This window comes from Enoplosus armatus, chromosome 2, assembly GCF_043641665.1.
Source record: "Enoplosus armatus isolate fEnoArm2 chromosome 2, fEnoArm2.hap1, whole genome shotgun sequence".
Taxonomy (NCBI): domain Eukaryota; kingdom Metazoa; phylum Chordata; class Actinopteri; order Centrarchiformes; family Enoplosidae; genus Enoplosus; species Enoplosus armatus.
Window position 1 is genome coordinate 21,218,866 of NC_092181.1, and position 18,322 is coordinate 21,237,187.

Sequence of the window (18,322 nt, forward strand, 5' to 3'; positions counted from 1 at the left end):
TTGCTGACTGACAGACACCGGGACGGACAGACAGACACCTCAGTGTACTTTTACCATGGAGGAGAGCCGGGCAGAGTAACTTCCAGCAGCCTACAGTATCTGCAACCAGCCTGTCAGAGAGGAGAGCGATCTTCACAATGACCCGTTAAATTCCTGCCGCCGATGCTTTCGTTGGAGAGTGGATTCACCATCTCCTAACTGCAGAGGAGACGAGCAGAGGGGCCTTTAATCGTTTATTTCAGTCTTCAGATGGACCGAGTGCCCTCGGCACTGGCCGCTAAGATGCGCTGGATCACGCTGGTGCTTGCCGGCTTGACTTTCTGGGGCAAAGTGACTATTTGTAACTGTTTCGACTACGAGGAACCAGACTATGATTATTATGAGGAGGACAGAGCGGAGACCATTGACTACAAAGATCCATGCAAAGCTGGTGAGTCCTGTATTTTCTCTGTTTTAGTTTTTGATAATAAAATAACATTGAAAACAAGTATTTTTGCGTATCTGGCCGCGGTGATCCTACCCTCGAGCGCGCTGGCACTGATTTGGCACGTGTATGTATGAGAGATGACAGCGGTTGTGTGTGTGTGCGCGCGCCTGTGTGTGTGGATGTGTGTGTGCACACTGGTCCAGATGCCCCTCTTTCCCCACCCTTCATAACCGATAAGTCAGTGTTGGTGGTGATCCCGCGGGTGGATGCCACGTGCAGCCCGGTGACTGTCCTGCTAAGCCCGTGTCCTGCTGAGATGCACGCGCACACATTCAGCGCGTGCATCACCTGTAGGAAGAATTTGGTTCCTGATTGTGGCCGAAATGTCGGTGCATGTACGGACAGACAGTGCACGCGCATGTAAGTTTGTGTGTGTTTGCGCATACGTGCAGATGTGAAATCAACCATCACCGAAGATGAGAAACAGCTGGACTCAACTGTAACAAAGCACGCGCTGATGCATGCACGCTCTCTTTCTTTCACACACACGTGCACACGCCCGCACACACACACACACACACACACACACACACACACACACACACACACACACACAGTGATACAATTTTGTTGGACATTTAATGACACTGTGGGAGCTGCTGTGGAACAACGGTGTAACCATGTTTGGTCTCATTAGACTTACAGATGTGTCTATTTAGTGAAAGAAGTAACATCTATACAAGTTTATCATGTGTCAAATGTGTCAACAAATTGTTGTCACTGAAGGGATTTATAAAGTTTTTTTCCCCTCAGTATATTATAGGTCTTTATAGGTGTGTGTGTGTGTCATGCTTGGTGTCTTTGTGTGCTCCACCCATATGAACTCATGTTTTCAACACAAAGCCTGGAGATTCACTTTATGCAATACCACAAATTAAACTATCTGTCTTTTCTTCTGTCTTTTACTGCATATTCTATGTCCTGTGTTTACAGTATTTGTTGGTGTCCAGTCCATCTACTTATTGTAGTCCTGCTGGCTTGGGTATAATTTGAAAATGTTCAATTCTGGTACCAATATGATAACTGAGTTTGAGTACCGGCGCAGTACTCAGATTTTTAGATCAGTACCTTAGTTTGAGAAATACGGGCATTTAGTTATAACTTTTCCGAAAAACGTAATCTTAAATCACTGTTAATTGTTGTCATTTCCAAATATATTATGAATGAATAAGTAAACAAGACCCTCAACAAGCATTTGATGCCAGATTAATACTGAGCAGTTTTTGATACTCAATGGACACAGGTTGGTTGGTTCAGTTGCCCGCCTTAAGTCTGCCTTCATCTAGCCCGTTTTGTGTGTTCAGGTGTACAGACGTGTGTCAATCATTTTTACGATCACCACTCTTGGTCCAGACCATGTAGCAAAGCTCAGTTAGGATTATTGTTGCATGTTAACCGTCCTGCGGTACCAGCATCATTCCTACAGAGCAGGTGGAGGAATCTGAACCTCTCCTCTCCTCTTCTCTCCTCGTCTGTTTGTGCAAAGTTACAAGAGAGATGTTGCGGTGTTGTAAGACCAATAAGCGTCTTCTTCGTCTAGATTCTTGTTTTGGTTACACCCGTCTGACTTTGTGTGTATGTGCAGATGTGTTTGTGTGCATGCGTGTTTTTTTAATGGCACTTTGCAGCCCTAATGCCGTCTGTGATGACACGTTAGACTGATAAGAACTCCACCCTGAACCCTGAGCGTCCACATGCTGACCAACACACATTCCTCACATACCAAATACACAAACCTGACAACCCTGGACACTGGCCAGTGTGTGTGTGTGTGTGTGTGTGTGTGTGTGTGTGTTTTCATGTTACACTGATCTCTGTGTGGGTGATTTTATGTTGATACTGCAATCCCATGACTCTGTGGTTTTTAGTTATGCTAAGAACTGACCGTGTGTGTGTGTGTGTTTGGATGGAAGCCCGGCAGGTTACAGGGAGACAGTCAGTCTACATATGTTTGAGTAACTGAACGACTCTTGTAGGTTAAAATAACTGAGTGAGAAAACACAGGCAATGTTTTTATTTGCTGGAAATATCAGTGTACATAAAGAATGTATTCATTCTGCTTGTATTTCCCATAGCCATTGCACATGAGTATCCCGTTTTCCAGAACTCTCTGAATTGATAACCGTTTCTGTTTCTTCCTGATCGTGTGCATGTTTTACAGAATCTTACATTTTTAATGTTATTTTAAGGCATTGTTTTGCCTTTTAATAGATACTTGACAGTAGAGAGCAACCAATAACATGGGGAAAGAGGGAAGGGGGGCAACTTGTGGCAAGACTGGGAACATCACATTTACATGGTATGCATGTTGTGTTCAGATTAAATCAAATCAAATGTCTTTATTCACACCAATTTGGCGGCTGGAGTGCAGTTCTTGTTTCCACAAATAACCAATGGACATTTGCTGTGCCTACCTAACAACATGCGCATGTTATGTTTGACAGATTTCAAAACGTTCTCCTCTCTGTACTTAATGGAGTCATACGCCTCAGGATAGCCTTAAATGTTTTGCTTAAGTTAAAATATTTTCAAATCATTGTCTTCATAGCAATTAACACCACCTAGATCAAATCTAATCTGTCCGCATCCTTATGTTAACTTTTTATGCGTTCGTGCAGTCTCTAATTTTCATTTTGTGTTCAGTGTGAATGCACCGGCAGACAAGTGGACTTTCAGGATTTACCTGACATTCACATCATCTTCCTCTCATCTTCCTCTTACATTCTCTAATATCATGACAGGCTTCTCAATGAGGTAATTTTATTGCACATAATTTGTATGTGCATAGTGTGCTGAAAGGGTTAGTAAATTACTCGATTAGTCGACTGAGAGAAACTTAATTGGACAAAATAATCTCTCCTCAAGGTCCTTGGAGTAGCTGTTATGGAGCTTTCGGTTGAAACGTAGGGTCCTCATCTGCAGATTGAGTTTTCTCAATGTCTGTCAGTAGATGGTCAAACGCCTCCCATTCATGTTGACTTCACATTTGAGGGTCAAAGTTAATTCCTGACCTTGGAAACGGCAAATTAAGTGACCGCAATTTTGATAAGCAATTCATCTTTATTCAAGCAAGTTTTTCCAAGTATATCAAGCTTCTCACATGTGAGGGTTTGCTTATTTCTTTGGTTTTATATTGTTGGGAAGGCAGAACAAGCAATTGTCCACAGGCTCTGAGAACTTGTAATGAGTATTTTTGGTTTTTGGAATTATTTCTCTATTAACTTTTTCCAGAAATATATATATTGAATAACTGTATACAAATCAAATCATTCTCTTACACCATCTCATGCTCGTCTTCCATCTCCAAAACAGTCCCACGGTCAGTCATTAGTATGTATCTTCCCTACATATACATACCCGCACATAAACCTCAAACATCTAAATACATACACAGAAATGCACGCACAAATGCACCAGTCAGAGTCTAAACATGTACATGCGTGCACATAAATGAATAGGTTTACAGGGGAAATGCTACTAAAAATAAACTTAATTGGATATGCACATCCATCCATGAATTGAAAAAGTTATCAACAGATGAATTGGCAATGAAGGCAGTTGTTAGTTGCACCCCTAGTGTGAACCTATTTTGTTGTCGGTGTGTAAAGAGTTGGTGGCTGTTTGTGTGTGTGTGCGCAGCTTGTAAGAAGTGGAAGCGCGGCTCATTCCAGGCCTGACCCTGTGGCATCAGTCTGAGTGGTTGGTATTCCGCCTCCTGTTTTTGCTGGGAAAACACGAGGGGAATATTTGGCTGTCTGCTTATCTCCTCCGAGTCCCGCGCTGGTAGACAGGAGAACACACACTTCCAGGCCTTTGTGAAGTGATTTCCCTACGTGAACGCACACATGCACACAGACGCACACACTCGATACACACACACACGCAGAGCTCCCTCCATTCACCCGCGCTTATCTCTTCCTGGTTGTCTGCATCCTGCTACTCAGCTGGAGATGACACACACACACACACACACACACACACACACACACACACACACTAATATGTACGTGCACGAGCTCCTACTCTCACTCAAGAGTCATTCATGCTTCCTTCCAAATCACTGTTCTCATAAAATGCTCACACAAACGGAGTGAAAGCAAAACAAACCACGATGTCCAAATGAAGCTGTGGGTCATTTCTTCAGGAGTGACCCAAGAGACTAACTGCCTGTTCTCTTCTTCAAATACAATACGTATCATAGGAGTAACAGTATAGTACAATAATATAATACAACAATGTACATTTTCTCATGGGCGTACATCTCTGAACTCAAATGTTACAGTGCAGGATTTACAATAAGAGCTCACACTGCAACAGATGGGGAAACATTTTATATAAAACATTTGCATTATGATTTCAATTACATTTTTAAAAAGGAGAATAGTTGTTTTATTCTCTTCATCATGCACAATGTGAGCCAGTCTACAAAAGCAATGATGCAGCTTGACTGCAATACATTTCCCCCAAATCCTGAAGTGAGGAATTATTCTTTTCTGTCTCCCCACAGAGTCAGATTAAAGAGTTGAGAGTGATATAGTGTCGAGTTCATGAGCACTTAGGTAACATGAATACTTACCTCACAGTTTCCATGTGGAGCTTGAACCAGGACTTTCCACTTGAGGGGCAATCTCCACCCTGCTGCCTATATGTTGGCTGAAGCTCATTCTGATGTTCAGATCAAGACCGGCTGCTAAATGTTAGTGGAGTGGATAGAGATACAGTGCTGATGTAACACATGATATCCACTGTTGTCTTTTTTTTTTACAAGTGTAGGGAAGAAAAGCACATGTTTGCAATTTAGTTGTTTCCATACTTTGACGTAATATGTATCCAAACATTTTCAGTGTAGTCGCTGTGTGTTACTCCGACCTTTTGTAGCGTCTGGTGGCGCTCCACTCCACTAAGTACTTAGTTGCTTAAAAGCAAAATAACATTTTCATTACATTTCAAAGTCAACAGGTTGGTTCACCATAGGTTTGGTTGTTTGTGTCAGACAATTTTTTACTGCTCCGTATTTGGTTTGTGTAAAAGACTGTGGTTTTGCTTTATTTGAATTTGACTACTGGACTGTTTGTAAAAGTCTGTGTTCATTCACCACAAACAGCCAATGTAAGAACTGAAAGGACATTAGTTGTAGCTGTTACCTAGCTAGCAACATATGCACCGACAGTGGGGCGTGTGACTGTGTCTTCATGATACAAAACAGACCTGTTCAAGTTTCCCCGAAACTGGTGCATATATTTATTTCCCAAAGAAGAGACCTGATCCAAAAAGGACCCGAGCACAACTAGTACTGGTCAAACATACCCAGATAGAGAGAGAACACAGACGCAGATGAAACTGCACTACATTTAATTTTTCCTGCATTTCACAGTTTACAAACTCTCTCCCACCTCTGAAAACACAGTTTTCTCCTGTGATGATTTTGGTGCATCATGTCATCAGAGCTGATAGAGATTCCTGGTCTGGTCTCTTGTTACTAGCAACCCAGTAGACTCATAAAAACCTCTAGTCCATGTAGGTTTCTGTGACAGCCAAAAACTTTCCAGGAACATTTGTCTCCTGTCTCTGTACAGTCATGAAATGAAGTCGTACGCAGGCTAAGTGTGAATTGTGAATCATTTTCTACTCGTGCTTACACATCTTTGCTTCAGTTCAATTGGCCAAGAGTGAGTCTGTGTCTGCTCGTGGCAACATATGTCTACGTAAGTGACTATACGCTCGCACTGCCGCAACAATTTGCCTTGAATTTAGTCTGAACACAACTCCAAAAAGGTGGTTCAAATGTAACATAGTTTGTGATAACACTATATGGACTGTATTCTATACAACACATAACTGGTGTTTTTTAGTGACTGCAGGTGTTCATACAGCTGTTTTGATAGATGTTTTGTATTCTGTCAGTGCACCAGGTGTATCTTAAAAAGCTGAATGTGTGTGTGTGTGTGTGTGTGTGTGTGTGTGTGTGTGTGTGTCCATGTATACTGTATGTGTGCTTTTGAGTTTTTCAGTCGGAGAGTGAAGCCCACCATGTCGTGACAGTGAGCTGCAGCTACTGTTCACCCCTTCCCCCATTCCTCAGTAGGAAGGAAACTAGAGCAATGTGTGTGTGTGTGTGTGTGTGTGTGTGTGTGTGTGTGTGTGTGTGTGTGTGTGTGTGTGTGTGTGTGCGAGAGGACAAGCGGTCTCACTCATATTATATTAAACAGGATTTTCCCGAGCAGAGTGCTCCTGCCACTGAGCTTCCGAAGTCTTCCTCAGGATTCCCGCTTCAGCACAAACTCTGCGGCCGCACTGAGAGCCGGCTGTTTGTTTTGGAGCGTCATTGTTCCGGAGCTGCAGAAGCCATGAGTCAGCACCGCCGTCACTCCGCCCACCTGCCATGCATTGCTCAATTATTAAATGTCTGGCTGCTTTTATGTCACCTAGCTTTTCCTGATGTTATTTATAGCAGCAAAAATCATTCGCACACATCCATTATTGGCTGCGGAAAAGCCACCTTACAGTCAAACTCTTATTTTTTTTCAGCTGTCCTCAGTATTATAGGAACCCAGCTGTAGCAACTACACACTCTTAACTAGTTCCGCTATGTTGATATTTTAGCTAGAAACAACCCTTACTGTTTGCCGTACAAATGTGCAAGACAATATTGCATGTACAGTTATCTAGAAGTGCTAAGTCAAGGGCAACTGAACTTGCTTTATGTTCTTACAGACGTTTCGCCTCTCATCCAAAAGACTTCTTCAGTTCTGTCTGACTTGTGGGGAGTCCCAGGCATTTAACCTCTGTAAAAACATTTACATCTTGCGAGTCACATGAAAACATCCTCAAGAACCTAAAGCAAGTCCAGTTGTTAGCACTTGAGATATACTATGACCTGGATGATTGAGAATGTTCAGAGATGCATGTACAGTTGATGCACAACAACCAAACAATGGCTAGTTTTCCTCACATTTCTTCTACTAACCAACTAGGAGATACGTTAGCCACATCATGTGTCCATAAAATTGCGGTCATTGCAGTTTACAGAAATGCTTACAAAGTAAGTGGTAAACTGCCCGCTTTTTCCTTTTGACATTTCCATAATTTTCAAAAAGTGTCTCAGATTCTACTAGAATCTGGCAATTGCTAGGATTTCTAACTGTGCTTTGTACAGCACTATCCATCGGTCCTTGAAAGTAAATATGTAAGACCGGTGTGTAGCCTTTCACACCAAAAGTGCAAGCATGTAGAAAATATTGACATGATATTTACATTAGACTTTTTTTGCTACAGTACACTTGTAAAGATCACTGTATAACTTTTCTAACCTGGTGTCCTTATCCTTGGTGACGTTTTCTTGGCTTTATCGGGCCAGCTGTATGGGCAATCAGCTATATTAGCCATTGTTGCGCACCCAAACTTAAATAAACTAGGGCCAACAACACGAGAGAGCAGTTTTCTCAATGTTTAGGTTACCTAATGTTACATATGTGTAGTGTTTGTGTTTTTGATTAGGACTCAAACACAACTCCAAAACAAACACTAGCATGCTAACACGTATCCTAACAAGATTTCTTAACCTTAAACTTGTTACCTAATAACTGACTTTGTTGGCCACATGGTGGCAGCACAAACACATTGTGAACACAACATTGGCATATCATTAGTTTTTAAATTGATATGGTGAACTGGTTAGCAAACAGTTGTGTATTTATACTTCCAGCAGTTACGGAGCAACGTTATGATTCATCGTCATGTTTCTGCAAAAAATTAGCTGAAACTGGCCATAAAGCTCTGATGATTGTCATTTGATATTAGCCAGCTATGTCAGATTCCAGGTCTTAACCTGATTTATTCACTGTAATCTGTCTATGAAACTCATTACTCTTTGTAATTACACTGAAATCAATGTTATTTCAAACCTCAAAGAAATGAGTCCTCTAATGAGTGAAGCTGTGCAGTTGCTGGACACAGGGCTGTCCGCCATCCTCACAAAAACTATCATGATCTCTGTCTATCTTTCATTTGATCTTTGTTCATTGCCGGGCCCCCGTGTGCACACCCAGGACACCCTGATGGTTAAATCGAGCCATGATCGTGTCCCGTCACAATGTCTGGCCAAACCCATGACCTGCGGGAGAGGACTGTCAGTGACACAGTAATGTGATTAGGAGGTTACACCAGCTCTGTGTGTGTGTGTGTGTGTGTGTGTGTGTGTGTGTGTGTGTGTGTGTGTGTGTGTGTGTGTGTGTGTGTGTGTGTGTGTGTGTCATGTGATATTCTGTTATTTTTGTCTCCTACCAAACATTTCTTTGCCTGTTATCCCCTTCAGTTTATGTGGTGCAATGCTCTTTAAGTGTGTGTGCAGATGCTCCTTTTACATTGCCTTGAATATTATAATTATCTACTTTTTAAGTTTAGTTACAGTGTAACACAGAGACTGTAAAGTAACTTAATAATCTTTTTATTTTAAATAATTCTTTTTACCTTCTTTTATTGAAGTAATTGTAATTTTATTATGAATTCTGAATGATATTTTGGCTCTCCACTGCTGGCACTTGTTTTTGGTCTGACGTGCACTCTTCAGGTCATAGATATTGCACAACAGCACACACACAGTTGGATTCATGGTGATTTATGTTTCACAAATAAAAAGATGAAAAGTTCTCCTTGGGAACTGATGGCAGCCTGGCAGTATTTCCCTGTTAATTGGATTTGTTTATGATCAGTCTGGGCTTTGTTTCTGGGTCGTTTCAGATGTCCAGTTGTTCGCCTCACTGCTCTTTCATCTGTTTCCAGCTGTGTCCATGCATGAAGAAATCTGTAGACAAACATACACACACACACACACACACACACACTGTGCTGGAGGTAAACACAGTGATATGTCAGTGGAGAGGTGTATAATTTGGTCTTTGTCTGTCTGGGACTGTGTTTAAGCCAGCAAAAACATATGATTAGTGTGTGTGTGTGTGTTTGTGTTTCACATACATTATCCTTAACTCTGCAGATGCACATTAAACATCTGTTAAAGAAAAATGGTGGTTAAAGTCACAGCTCAGCTTGTCTGTGTTACTGGTAAAGTTTGTAATCATCATGGTTTGATTTTAATTTTCTTCTACAGTCCTACATGATCACACAAACACACACACACACGCTCTTTTGTTCATGATTATTTCGTCTTATGTCACAGAAGTTGAAGTTATTCCCTCCTCTCTCTCTCTCTCTCTCTCTCTCTCTCTCTCTCTCTCTCTCTCTCTCTCTCTCTCTCTCACACACACATGCTTGCAGGAGGGTGGGGGTGTGAACTTTTTGAACTTGGACGAAGCTTCTACATTTTTCAGTTTTTTTTCTCTAAAAGCACATTTCTGAGCGATGACATTACCGACTCCAGCATCTCTTCACATTGCAACACCTTACACAGCCAAGTGGCACAATGCTATTCCATCTTAAACACTCACAAAGAAAAGTATGAGGGATAATCTCAGTTTAAAGTACTACTTAAAGTGATGCTTTGTGCTTTGCTCCACAATGGACAATGGAGGCTGTGGTTAGCTTGGTTTTAAAGTAGTTCCAATAGACACAAGTATCAAAACATCCATATAAACTTCTCAAACCAATCATGTAGCATAATCCAGCCCAGTATGCCTATGATGTCCACATTGGATGATTCCTCACCAACAATTTACGTTCAATGCCAACATTCAATGCAGATGCAGGAAATAGTCTGCCCTATGGAGTGGTGGAGGAAGTATTCAGATCCTTTACTTAAGTAAAAGTACTATTACAACATTCCAAGTCCAAGGTAAAGTTTTTAAGATATGTCTAAAAGATATTCCGTTTACTATAATACACGGTTAAAAAAGCACACAAGCTGGAACCAGTGACTTTTTGGCACTTTTGCTTGATGAATGACGAACAATCTGTTGAAATTTTATGTCGATGTTGTCGATTATGTTGGAATATACTAGTCATACATACTACAGGTTTGAGAAGTTGTGATACTTGATTTCCAAACTTGTCACAATCGATATCCATCGTAAAAGCTGTGCATCCAAGCTGACCACAGCCTCCATTTGATGTAGACCGCAAACTATGAACTGCCACCTTTCTATGTGACAGGGATTGACTGAATTATGGAAATTTTGGGTGGGGTAGCATCACTTAAATGGCCCACTCAGCCAGGTAGTATGGTGTATTCATTGTTGTGCTGTACAGTTTTTGAGCGTACATTTTTGGAACCTTGCCGTATCATGAATGTTTTCAACACTGCGCTCGAACTGCAGCACCTGTTGTTGCTCACAAAGGGTTAATATGGATCAAGCAGCTTGCCCAATGATTACTTTTGGAGAAAATCCTCAAACAGGGTCGAGATAATCTCTTTTTAATATTACAGTACAGTTCACAGTCACAGTTATATGCAGTATAATAATATCACACAAGTGGAACATGCACATGTTCACACACATGCACGCACACACACACACATCTTAGCCCACCTACAGTGTGACCTTATATTTGCTTAATGAGGAGCTTAGAGAGAGAGAGAGAGAGAGAGAGAGAGAGAGAGAGAGAGTGTGTTAGATACACCCCAGTGAGTACAGCAAGTGCATAACTCAGCAGTGCATAATTCTCTACTGCATTGTACTGTAGTTTCTGTAAAATGTCAAAGGAACAGATAAATATCTTTATAGTAACAAATAATATGGGAAAAGGGCCCTAAAAAGTATTGATACTAAATTATATTGTCTATCAATATATATGATAGTTTGAGAGAAAACCATAGCATCAATGTAGTGCCTGAAAGTAAAAAAAAAATTAAACAGCTGGGTTTGTTGCCAAGATAGTCTAATTTTCTTTTTGTAGAAACAAAAACTTGCCATCAGAATATTGAAAAAGATGCTATAACATCAATATTAAACCCATAATGGCTTTGAGGTAATCACAGAATAGAAACTAGAAATGTTCAAGCACAAGACAAATAAATTGTGAGATAGTGATCAGGCTAATTTGTACTCCATGACAAGTAACAACAAGTAATATCTAAGTATACGCTTGTACTGTATTGTTCAGGTGCAAATTATGTTTCAGTGGACGTTGTTGCATGAGGATGAGCTTATTTTCATATTTCAGCTTTCACAAAGACACACACACACAGATCACTGTAGTACGCCTGTTTGACATTTGTTACCGGGCTGCAGGGTAAACTTGCAGAAAAGCCGACATTAGTCCTGTCTGCCTGAGAGGTTGATCAATACAACACAAGCCGGTCTGCTTGCTCTCCAAACGGCCAACGTGGTGGGAGGTGGTGGATGCATGTGAGGGAAGTCTGCCTCTCAGTTTGTGTTTGGTGCATTATCCCTGTGTGTGTATGTGTGTGTGTGTGTGTGTGTGTGTGTGTTTGCTGCAGTGCCCCTGCTGAAGGGCGAACAGTAAGGCCCTGGTCAGCATGATGTAGGTCTCCTGGGGCGTCCTGGGGTTTTTGGATCAATACTTTTCCTTCTGCATCTCCCTGCCTCATTGTCCTCACCCCTCCTCATCCACTGGCTTGACTTTGGGCTATTTATGGTATCTCTATGGATTAACAAGACCCCAACAATCAATGGGCCAAACTTACTATCACTGTACTATCCCTCCTCTTCTTGCTTTGCTATCTCTGCTTGTGTCAGCTCCTTTTCTCTGGAAAACTTTTAGTCCTTGTTATTTCTCTTGTTGTCCTGAAAAATCTGAAACTACTATGTGTGTAATGCCACAAACACACTGTACCACAAATAGAAACAAAAGCCAGGGGAATATCATTTCTAATGCAGGTGCAACGTGATACGGCCTATGTTTATATGAGATTCACACAGATAATGACCTTTTGCTGGTGAAGTGAGAGTTTCTTTTGGTATAAGTGGATTATTTTGCACCCATTGGGTAGTTTTTATGGCTCACTATGACACCACTTTGGCAGAGTTTGCAGTAGAGGGGAGTGTCAGTTGAAATTGTGTCGCCCACAGTGCAATTTGGTGTCAAAAAAAACATTTGTACCAGCGCCTGTTCAGACCACATCATAGTACAAGTGCTGGTGTACTTTTGTTATTTTTGTAGTTTTATATGGAAAAGCCACACTGACATCGACCTCTTCAGAGTCAAATAAACCACTTTTATAATGTCAAGTTTAACAACTCACTAAATTAAGCCTTTTTTTAAACTGTTAAGTAAAACAGACACACAAGGGAAACACATTTTGTCCTGCTACAAAGTTTGTCATATCTGCACGTTTCATTACTGTGTAAATAATTGTTTTCCAGCTGCAGATATGTCACAAAAACTGTACTGTGTGTATGTGTGTATGTGTGTATATATATATATATATATATATATATATATATATATATATATATATGATGATAAATAACAAGAACGGATGTGATTATGTGAGTGGTTGTGATTGATGCCTACCATGACATCACCAAATAACTGGTTTGGCCTAATCAACTATATCTGCACCGGTACCAGCTGTGTGATGATAGTAACTTGCTTATGAAATGACCAAAAAACCTGACTAACAGGACACTGAACTGAATGAACTAATCATAAAGATGTTGTGATTATTTATTTATTATTATTTATCTATGCTTTAGATTAGACATTATCCTCATATCTAACCAATATGTCATAAACAATTTACAAAATGTACAATTTACCCCCGGGGATCAATAAAGTATTTCTGATTCTGATTCTGATTCTGATAAACCACAATTCAACAGCACACACTCCTAGTCTGTATCTGATATCATGATTTGTAAACCATCTGTGGTCATTGTGGTTTGCTCCTCGCTGCAACAATAGCTCAGAGTCGAGCACAATGGCACCCTGACCCCCCATTTCCTTTAGTGGCAATCCTGATTAGCTAAGTGACAATCTTCTCCCATGCCATTGTTAATATATCAGTGTCTTGAATCCCTGTGGAGGGCAGTAACTCCGCTCAGCTAATCATTTAGCGATGGTTATCATTCAGTTGGTCATTGTTAGGGGCTGGGAGATGTACATTAGATATGGAAGGAAGTTTTTGAGTAAAATGATGAAGAGAGACAGACAGATGAGGCATGCCATGGGAACAGGGGACATATGCACTCTTGCACACACCATCATAAACGGAATAATGTCATTTGATGCTTGGAATTTGAGACATTGCGTACCACACGCCTTTTTTTAGTTTTTTGTTCATAATCAAATCATGCCATGACAATTTTGCTTTTATATGAAAAAATGCTTTAGCCAAAAAGCTTCAGGAACTATGAAACCAGAGGAGCTTATCTGAGGAGATAAACTAGGAACAAGAAGTCCCTTTTGTTTTCTGTTCCTTTTGTATCTGAAGAACCGTGAAGATTAGGCAAACCAATGACAGATTGAAAAATGATGGTTTTACACACAAATATTGTGTGTGAAAACTGTTTTCATTGTGGTTTTATTGTTTCATCTCTGAGAATGCCGTACTGCCAAGATATACTTGCCTACATTTCAAAATAAATACACTATTGTTTGTTTATTTAAACAAATACAACAATGATCAGAGCTTTACAAAGAAATCTGTGGATTTAACTGGTTTCTGCTTGCCACAGTGCAAACTACAGGATGAGTGCACAGTAGTATTCACACATTAAAGGAAAGGTTCACATTTTATCACATACCCGTGTGAACAGTACATTGAAAGTGTTATTGGTTGCTGTAGTCATTCGAAGTTCTGCTGAAGTTAATATGCGGCTCCAGCTGTCTGAGTTAGTCATATCAAGTGGCTATCTTCCAAAGTTACAACTGTTTTTAGTACAAAATCTCTATGTGTTTCCACCTTGCTGAGCTGCATTGGGGGGGGTAAAAAGTACCCACTTGATTTGACTAACTGAGACTGCTGATGCCTCATATGAGGTTTGGCCGAACTTAAAAACACATTTTTGCACAGAGTGAGGACTGTGGAATTTTACATTAGTATTATTTTAAGACAAACTGAAATATGAACATATCCTTTAATGGTTGCGGACAGTGTGACGAGCCAGGCTGAAACCTTGAGCGAGATTCATGAAAAGGAGGAAAGGAGGATGTGAGGATGAAGGGGAGAGGCTGGACTGGTCCGAGTGAGCAGGGAGGGAGGGATGAAGGGGGAGCGAGGAGTGGAGGGGACAGTGGTGGGAGTGTCACTTGCCAAAAGGCTTACACATGGCCTGATATCAGACCACTGTAAGACCACCGGGGGTGGGTGACTGTGTGGGTAGGACGGGAGGGAGGGAGACAAAGTTGTACTCAGCTCTCCGGGCTGATATCAAAAACACGTTTCTAGGTATTTGAGTGTAGTATCAGTGTTGCTATAACTCAGAGAATCAATAACCAGAGGATTCAATTCCTTTTATGACTTAATCTCTACAGATAAAGAGAACACCTGAGCTACTTCCTGATGCGCGACCAGGATCAGAATCAGAATCAGAATCAGAATCAAAAACTGTTTATTGCCAAGTAACATACATTACAAGGAATTTGCCGTGGTCTGATGGTGCTGACAACAAACATGTAAAAATATAAAGGTAAAAACAATAAGATAAGATAAATAACAAACAGTGCAATGACCAAATAAAGTGTCCAGTAGGGGGTGGTTGCATTAATGTAATGCAGGGGGGACAGGGGCGGTGTACGTTAATATAACATATAACTTGTGTTTGTGTTGGGGGGGTTACTGCAAGGGATTGTACCTGTGTGACTGTTACTGCAGCCTACAGCCCGGTGTAGAAGTGCAGATTGTGTTTACCTAATGAAAGGCTCTTCTGGTCTTAGCAGATCAAACTGTTTGTACTTGTACTTAAGTGCAAATAAATCCAAGCCTGAACAGTCTTGAAACAGGACATCATTCTAAAAAAGACCCTAGTTAACTGGATCTGATTTTGTTCAGGTCCATGTTGAAGAAAAGTGGTCAGTTACTAATTTGCAGAGCCTCGGCCTACACATTCTTTTTAAGCCCTTGTAGAGTTTTTCTTATTGTCTCAATTTCTGACTGAAATCATGTTTGGGATGACTGCTGGTTGATAATAATAATAAAAACAACAATTTTTTAACTTATATTTTCATGATAGTTTCATTGAGAGCCATGTCCACACTGATTTGTTGGCCACTGAGTCGCTCTACTAGATCATTTGGGGCTAGAGGGTCTTGCTCGAGGACACCTTAGCCATGGTAATGAGGAAGGAGCAACTGTTGCTCTTTCACTATATCCATTCCGATTTATCCTGAGTCACTTCTTCTTTGTCAGCCTCTGATTTCTGGTTCACTGCATTTTCACATAATTATCAAACCACAAACACGCACACTAACTTTGTTCCCTTGACACTGCTTATGAAGACAAATATGAAATTTTGCTTTTAATGATAATGAACTTCCAGTGATTTCCATGATGATGATGATGATGGTTCTGCCATTTGTGATTATAACAAATGTTTTTCTCTGAACTTCCAGCTGCATTCTGGGGCGACATCGCTTTAGACGAGGAGGACCTGCGCATGTTCCAGATTGACAGGACGATAGACCTCACACAACACACACACATGCGCACACACTCCCGGCAGGGCCACACATCTGGTAAGTGGACTCAACATCTCACTCTCGCTCCATAATCATCATGTAATGCTCTTTCTCACGTTTCCTCTGAAACTCTCGTATTACCCATCGGCTGCAGAGTAAAGCAGCTCGAATAGGAAGGAAGTAGACAGGGGCCACATGAGGATATCAGCACTTGTTGTGCATTGTTTGTGTTTTGATTCTTGGCCCTTGTGTGTGTCAGGTGGCTTGGAGGAACATGAAATTGCTAAGAAGAGAGGATCTTTATATCTACTGCTGGAGAGAATACGTAGGTTTGGCTTCGGTAAGGACTCTAAACTTTACTACACACTCTAATTTCTGTTGCCAGAGACCATAATGGCATCCTAGATCTTCCGAAGCCACTGGTTTCCATTTATTTCCATACAGTGTGAAAACCAATTTCTGTAGAGACCTGAGGCTTTGATTAGACTTCTAAAATCCAGCTGTCTGAGCAACTTTGAATGCACTACCAAGGAGTTTTTTGGTCACTGGTTGCTACTGTAACCATGCAGACTTTAACAAAAAAAAGAAGAAGAAATGTTCACTGTGATGGAAAATTAGACAAGTTATAGATAGATAGATAGATAGATAGATAGATAGATAGATAACAAGTTTCTTAATCTCTTCATTTTCATGTCATAGTTAATTTAATGAAACTGAATGGGTCCCTGCTTGGATTAGTACTGCACAGAAATTATGCTTCTTTTTCTGCTTTTCAGCTGCAATTAAAGATAGAGGACATATTCATATTTTTGAATGTATCATACTGTCAAAAGGGCAGTTTCTTCGTGATCTAACTGCAGTTATTGTAACAGTATTCGCATTGTAGCCTGAAGGTCTTTGCAATAAGTCATTTTGGCTCATTATAAAACTTGCAAACTCTCGCAGACTCAACCATTGCCCTCAAGAATCCTGCGTAGGCATGCACAGCACGCCGCTATAATGTGAATACAGCTGAAATCATGCAAACCACTGTTTTTTTTAGGCTTAATTTAAAGGGAAATGTCCGTTTCACTGTATTTTTTTGTGATGATGAAAGTTTGACACCTCTGAAGCACCAACCGACCTGGATAAAGGCAACAGGTTGAAATGTGTCGGTTTCATAATGAAGTGTTGCTGGACCTTTGACAGTTCAAGACTGCTTTCCTTCTTTATGCACTTTGAAAAGTTGTACCACAACCCCTCCCCTACTGAAGCATGATCATATCCACAACCACAGTATATATTATTGCTTTCTTTAAATTAAATGTTTAATAAAGCAGCATATTGCACTGCTACAGGTATATCTGTTTTATTACCCTCTGATCTGAGAACAAACTCTGAAAGGTCACGTATGATAAGAAATAGTGTGATCCAATAATCTCAGAGCACATTTATGAACTGATATTCATAATAATAGACCAGTAATTTATTCTGTTTGAACACACATAACACGAACAAGAAAGGGTAGATTTGACTCTCTCTCTCCTTGCTCTGTTAGACTATCTCCCCAAGAACTCCAGCAAGGGAGCTGCCAGTCCCAAGAGCCAAACTGGGAAAGGTGGGAAGACTGGGAACGTGAAGAGCCGTATTCCTCGAGCGGCCACATCCCGAGCTGAGAGGATATGGCCTGGTGGGGTCATTCCCTACGTCATAGGAGGGAACTTCACTGGTAAGCAATTCTACTGGACTGCTGCCTGTACCGCTTAAGAATAAAATACACACAACGTGTGATTGTGTGAAAGTAGGATGTAAAATGTGTGTGTTTCAGGTAGTCAGAGGGCCATGTTTAAACAGGCCATGCGTCACTGGGAGAAACAGACGTGCGTAACGTTCATTGAGAAGACAGATGAGGAAAGCTACATCGTGTTCACCTACAGACCCTGCGGGTGAGTTTTGTGAATCTCTTTTGTGTGAGTGCGTGCCTCGAGTTTAGTTGTGACCTTGTCACAGTGAGAGACGATGCGGTCACTCAACAATGGCTCCACTTCCCTTCCTGTCCTGCTCCCGTTTCCCCATCCGACCAATCACACTGCTCAGTCTAAGTTTTTGTATGTTCGTGCAGTTTTTTTGTTCATACACTGCAGAAGTGCATTGTTTTGTCGAGTGGCAGCACAGTGGGGTCATAGTGTGTTTGTACAGTGGTGGCACTTCACTGACTGGTTGTAAGTTGGAAGGTTTTAGAGTAGCCGAAATCAGGATGTTTGGGTTTATCTCTCCAAGCTGCTGTTATGCAGATGGTTGAAATTTCAGAATACATTAGTG

At 41.0% G+C, this 18,322-nt stretch overlaps 1 protein-coding gene across 2 annotated transcripts in view; it reads left to right on the forward strand.

The window, feature by feature from the left end:
• The first annotated feature begins 249 nt into the window (after positions 1–249).
• The window catches only part of tll1 (tolloid-like 1), a 40,289-nt gene continuing 22,216 nt past the window's right edge, over positions 250–18,322 (forward strand). For both annotated transcript variants that reach the window (XM_070915402.1, XM_070915403.1), the window contains exons 1-5: positions 250–430; positions 15,956–16,078; positions 16,281–16,361; positions 17,559–17,729; positions 17,829–17,946. In XM_070915402.1, coding sequence (XP_070771503.1) covers positions 250–430; positions 15,956–16,078; positions 16,281–16,361; positions 17,559–17,729; positions 17,829–17,946 — 674 coding nt within the window. The remainder of the gene's footprint in view (positions 431–15,955; positions 16,079–16,280; positions 16,362–17,558; positions 17,730–17,828; positions 17,947–18,322) is intronic.